At 46.0% G+C, this 5517-nt stretch overlaps 1 protein-coding gene and 1 long non-coding RNA gene across 3 annotated transcripts in view; one reads left to right on the forward strand and one right to left on the reverse strand.

Moving 5' to 3' along the window:
- The window catches only part of si:dkeyp-23e4.3 (rho GTPase-activating protein 7), a gene marked incomplete in the record, with an annotated part of 69825 nt that overhangs the window by 10015 nt on the left and 54293 nt on the right, over window positions 1–5517 (reverse strand). The window contains 4 exon segments of the mRNA XM_024262387.2: window positions 978–1531; window positions 1607–1670; window positions 2093–2174; window positions 2239–2310. Of these exon segments, the coding sequence (XP_024118155.1) occupies window positions 978–1531; window positions 1607–1670; window positions 2093–2174; window positions 2239–2310 (772 nt within the window).
- Window positions 4189–4690, forward strand: LOC112139644. Of its 2 annotated transcripts, none has more exons than XR_002918028.2 (3): window positions 4189–4417; window positions 4488–4577; window positions 4646–4690. It is a non-coding gene; the product is annotated as an uncharacterized LOC112139644 (long non-coding RNA). The 2 variants fall into 2 exon arrangements; XR_004949009.1 differs by having other exon boundaries at window positions 4488–4582; window positions 4646–4689.

Consider the following 5517-nt stretch of genomic DNA (forward strand, 5'->3'; position numbering starts at 1 on the left):
TATGGCCCCGCCCCCTGAATAAAAAGCCACAACATAAAGCAAATAAAATCCTCTAAATCACTTGTGTCAAAGTCAAGGCCCGAGGGCCAGATCCGGCCCTCCAGAATATTTTATCTTATTGTTATTAATGGTCCAATATTTTCTTGAGCTCATTTCTAACTTGTATAATTTTGACAAAATATATTTTTATGGAGAGTAAAATATTGAAAGTTTTTTAAGGTTTAGGTTGATTTATTCTGGAATAATATTCCTGCCTTTTATTATTCATAATTGTGTTAAAATGTCACTTTAAAAAGTGAAATTCTGCGATCTTTTTGGACTATTTTGGAATTTACTAAGATTTTTGAGGCTGTTATGGAGTTTAGCTAATATTTCAGCTACATGCCAGCTGTTTTCACTTATTTAGATTTTTTTTCAGTTTTTTAGGCTATTTTAAAGTTTAGCTATTTTTTCAGCTACATGCTAGTTGTTTTGGCTAACCTAATTTAGCTAATATTTTAGCTGTCTTTTAACTTTAACTCTTTTAACTTCAGCGTTTTCAGCTATTAGCTTCAATGATTTCAGCATTTTCAGCTGCCAAATTCAGCTTCCAGCACTCACACTAGCATTATCACAGGTAATGCTATATATCTAGTTCATAATTATGTTAAAAAGTTACGATTTTAACGTTTTAAAAATGTCGTTTTATTGTGTTCTATAAATGTTTATCCTGTTCGGCCCGTGATCTAAGGCGTGTTTTGGATTCTGGCCCCTACGATTGAGTTTGACACTCCTGCTCTAAAGAAAACAACAGCAAAAGAACATCAACTCTTCCAGCTCTAGAAGACTTGGACACGCCTACAAGCCTTTCTGTAAACCAATGGGAGCGCACTGCCCCCTGCTGGATGGGAGGGGAAGGCAGACGTCAGACCGGGAGAAGCACAGAACCAACAGTTCTTTCTGTAAACCTCCTAGCATTTAAAGACTGCAGTTCCTACCTGGACCGGCAGAACTTGTCCTGGATCAGAACCGGCCTGGCTCCTACAGTCGGCCTACAGCTCTGCTCTGGAGACAGCAGGCCGGCTGCTCCTCTCAACCTCAGCTTCTCCATCCTCCTCAGCAGGGTGGTGCCCGTCCTCCGGGGGGGTTTCTCCTGGAGGCAGCCGTCAGCTTCCAGACTTGCGGTGGAAGGAGAAGGAGGTCCACTGAAAGACGTGTCCAGGGACGCCGTTTTGTAGGCAGAGGAGCAGCGGGAGGAGCTCCTGCTGGTATCGCCTGAGGCGGGCGTGCTGATGGTGACGGGGGTGGTCCCTGCCAGTCTGAGACGGCGTCCGTCGTGGCCGTCGCTCTCGGAGCTGCTGGAGCTGCGGATGGAGCAGACGTCCTGGAGGTCAATGACGTCACACGAAGACTCGTCCAGAGAGTGGGCGGGGCTGCCGGACAGAACCGAGACGTTTGAGGAGGAGCCGAGGCGGCGCCACTGTCGTGCATGGCGGTCGTAGGTCCAGTTTGGGCTGATGGTGCAGAAGTCTTCTTCCTGGTAGACGTTCCTCTGGAAGAAGAAGGACCTTCGACTCAGCTGTGCATCCAGCAAGACCTCAGACACTCGAAGGAGCAACTTTCTTACCCTTCGTTTCATCCTGCTCAGCTCCAGCTTCATCTCTGAGCATTTATTTAAGGTGATCAACCTTCTGAAAACACATGCGTGACCATGAACACGTCAGGTTAAAGTCACATGTTGGATGTATGAGATGACAGAGATCCAAAACATCCACAAACAAAACGGCTTCTGGAGGAAGTTCTACTCTCTAAAAACACTGAAGGGAAGAGACTTCCTCTCACTGAAAGACTTTCAAAATAAAGTTTCATCATCATCATCGTCTGCTGCTGAAAATCATCAAACTCCTGAACCGGAAGGAGGTCAGAACCATGGAGTTCTAACTGTCCAACAGAACCAAACTGGTCCACTAAACTGTCAGAACATTCAGGATTTCTGAGACCTCCAACAGTAATGAACGATGTGCTGCTTTGACTGACAGGTGGGTGGATCCATCCAGACTAAATACAAGTCTTTGGTCCCGCCCAGAAGTGTGGAGCAGACGGACACGCTCACCTGCACAGCGAATCCAGAGCGTCCTGATCCAGGAAGGGGTGGTCCCGCTTCACCCACTCGATGTCGACGGGAAACCTGCAGTCTGACACCAATGACAGTTCAGCAGGTGGAGTCAGGAGGGATCGACCTCAGCGCCGCTCACTTACCTCTGAACAACTGCACGTACTGCGGGAATCCAGCGGCGCGCAGCCAATCACAGGCCTCTCTGGCTTCAATCTCTGCAACACAGAAACAGCAGCTGGTTCAGCCGCAGGCCTGGAGAACGATTCTCCAGGTTCCTGGAAAGAACTGGACGAGGTGAGGCTCACTAATTGGCAGGAAGTGGGTATTGAGGGGGGAAGGGGGGTCTTTGCTCTCGTTCAAGTTTTGGAGGAAAAACAAACTACATTTAAAAAAATGCTGATCTTTGATTCCGAGTGGAAAAAGTGGAGCAACAGCTCAGCATGGAAATGTCATCGGGACTTTCATCCAGGGGGGAGGAGACTTTGCCCCCGCCCATTTTAGTGGCTGCATCATTAGTCTGAGCTTTTTCTAGCATTCAGTTTTCTGATCCAACAGGATTTTGATCCAGATATTCTCAGAAACGCTGTTTTAATTCTACATTATTTGGTATAGGTCTTCTACTATGAGAAAATGCTACAAGAACATGTTAAAACACAGAAAAAAGACAATTTTCATTGGAGTGGGTCTATAAACTTTATTTAAACACTTTCTGTCCAACAGCCTTCGATTTGAACAAAACTTCAGTGAAAGTTGGCTAAAATGTCTTCATTTTTTCACAGAAATGTTGGTGTGAATGCAGACGGCTGAAGATACTGAAGTGAGGAAAGATAAAGTAATAAATACAGTTTTCAAAACACGTCATAACAGCTGAAAATGATGAAGGATAGAAGCAGAAACCAGAAAAGAACTGAAAAACCTCAATAATATTAAAAAGTGATAGAAATCCCAAAAGAGTTCAACTTCAAATGATCCAAACAAATGAAATTCATCTAAAAAGCATTTTATATATATATTATGTACAAATACTAAATATGAGACAAATGTAGGTATTTATTAAAGCAATCAGTGGACTTCACAACCTCAAGAGTTTCTGAGAAACCCAAAGAACCCTAACTCAAGCTAAACCCCTGGAACCATCTGGCGGTAATGGAGTCTCCTCTGGGCCGGTCTGCTCACAGCTCGTCTGGAAGCAGGAATACCAGCACCGCCGTCTCACGCCAGGATTTCAGCGTCTGCTTGACCCGGGGTCAAAATCATCAGAAATCCTTCAGTCTTTGCAGCTCAGAGCAGATTTGGATTTGAATGCCTGAAAATATTTGTCAACACTTTCTTCGTGGTTGTGGCGAGGGCCAAAGACGGCGTGAAATGCGGTGCACGCTGGAGACGAGTGACAGGTGTGACGGATCTTCCCAGCCTGTGTTTGAATGACAACCCCCCAAAGACCCCCCACTAACGTTTGGGTCCATTCATTTCATCCAAACTTTAAATATGTGGACCGACATTCAGCTTCAGCGATGCAGTCCTGACTGGATTTCTGAGGACGTCCCAGCTGTGACATTTGAGGCAGAAGTTGGTCTGAACGTCTCATATTTAGTCTTTCTGCGGGTTTGGAGTCGGATGTGAAGCTGAGAGGCTGCTGCTCAGACGGATGAAACCAGCTGGATGACAGCATCACCTGCAGGGATGAGAAGTTCATGTTCCTGCTGGACATCCTGTAATGTTTCTGCTGTTGAAGGATTTTGGTTGCAGACAGAAAAGCTTCACATTCATCAGGAGGATCAGAGCACCGATTACTGCAGTCAAACTTTCATGAAAACCTTGAAGTTCATGGAAAAGCTTCAGCTAAAAACACCTGCCAATCAAACATGTCTGATTTCTAATGACATTAAAGACATTTTAGGATCCTGCAGATGTTGTTAACAGGAAATAAAAATCAGAAATGATTTTAACCATTTCATTTCTAATGTAAAACTTGCCTTTCCAAACAAACCCTAGTGGTCATTTGAAGAATTGCAGCATTTGATTCTTCCAGGTTTGCATTCACCTCCAGCGGTTTATTTTTAGAACGTAAACAGTTTCCCAGAATCCTTTGAGTCCACTGAAAGCTGCAATCTGATGGGGGTGGGGGGTGTCCCTTGCCGTGGCGTTTATGTAACAGATGGTATCTTCTGGGCTGGACTGCGACCACGACCTCTTCCCTTCCCAAACGACCACGTTTCTGAGGAAGTGGTGATTAGGTCCCTGAGGACCCGATAAGAGATGTGGAAGTGCGATTGGGGCGACGCCTCCCGGGTCGCTCCAGAGACGGGACGGCATGGATGTGTGAGCTGGGGGCCTGAGGGGGGAGAGGTTACGTGCTCCGTGGACCGTTTGTGTGACCGTGTTTATGCAGTCCAAACATAGAACCTCCGAGCGTGGCGAGAGCAGATCGCTGAGGTCCAAACGTGTTCAGAGGAAACCGCCGCCATCGGCACCATCTGGGGTTAGGTAACACTGTTATGATGCTTTCAGACCACCATGAGCTGATCGCTTTACTCTACTGTCCTTTAGCTTCTGTGGCTGCAGCTCTGATTGGATGAACCCACCTGGTCCAGGTAACCTGTCCTAGGTAGAGTACAAATAATGACAGAATCAAAGTTCTAGAGGACTATTGTCTCAGAGTTTCTGGTTTCCTTAGACGCCGTCCTGTTTGACAGAAACCTTAAGTGCCGTTTTCTTAAGTGTCTTTAACATATCTGACTATATTGTAAGTCCACGGGGCCCAGGCCTCGAGGGCCGCTGTTCTGTTCCTCTGCTCGTGCTGTTTCAGGAACCTCTCTTCTGGACTAGAACTGGACCCACCGGGTCAGAAACGTATCTGCTCCATCCTGAGATTGTCGTTTGAATGTTTGGCTTTTTCAGCTTTTATTTTACTTTGTTTGATCTTTGTCTTCTTTTCCTTCAAGCTTTTCCCTTCAACCAATCAGATCCCTCCATCTGTCCCCTGCATCCTCTGACAGCAGCTTCCTTCATGTCTTCATCACTGCATCCATAAACCTCCTCTCTGGTCTTCCTCTAGACCTCTTTCCTGGAGCTCTAGACTCAGAATCCTACCAAAATCTTCACTGTCTCTCCTCTGGACATGACAGAACCATTTCAGTCTGGACAGGTCAGAACCATCTCAGTCTGGACATATCAGAACCATGTCAGTCTGGACATATCAGAACCATCTCAGTCTGGACAGGTCAGAACCATCTCAGTCTGGACATATCAGAACCATCTCAGTCTGGACATATCAGAACCATCTCAGTCTGGACAGGTCAGAACCATCTCTGTCTGGACATGACAGAACCATTTCAGTCTGGACATATCAGAACCATCTCAGTCTGGACATGACAGAACCATCTCAGTCTGGACAGGTCAGAACCATCTCAGTCTGGACA

This window comes from Oryzias melastigma, linkage group LG14 (assembly GCF_002922805.2).
Source record: "Oryzias melastigma strain HK-1 linkage group LG14, ASM292280v2, whole genome shotgun sequence".
Taxonomy (NCBI): Eukaryota; Metazoa; Chordata; class Actinopteri; order Beloniformes; family Adrianichthyidae; genus Oryzias; species Oryzias melastigma.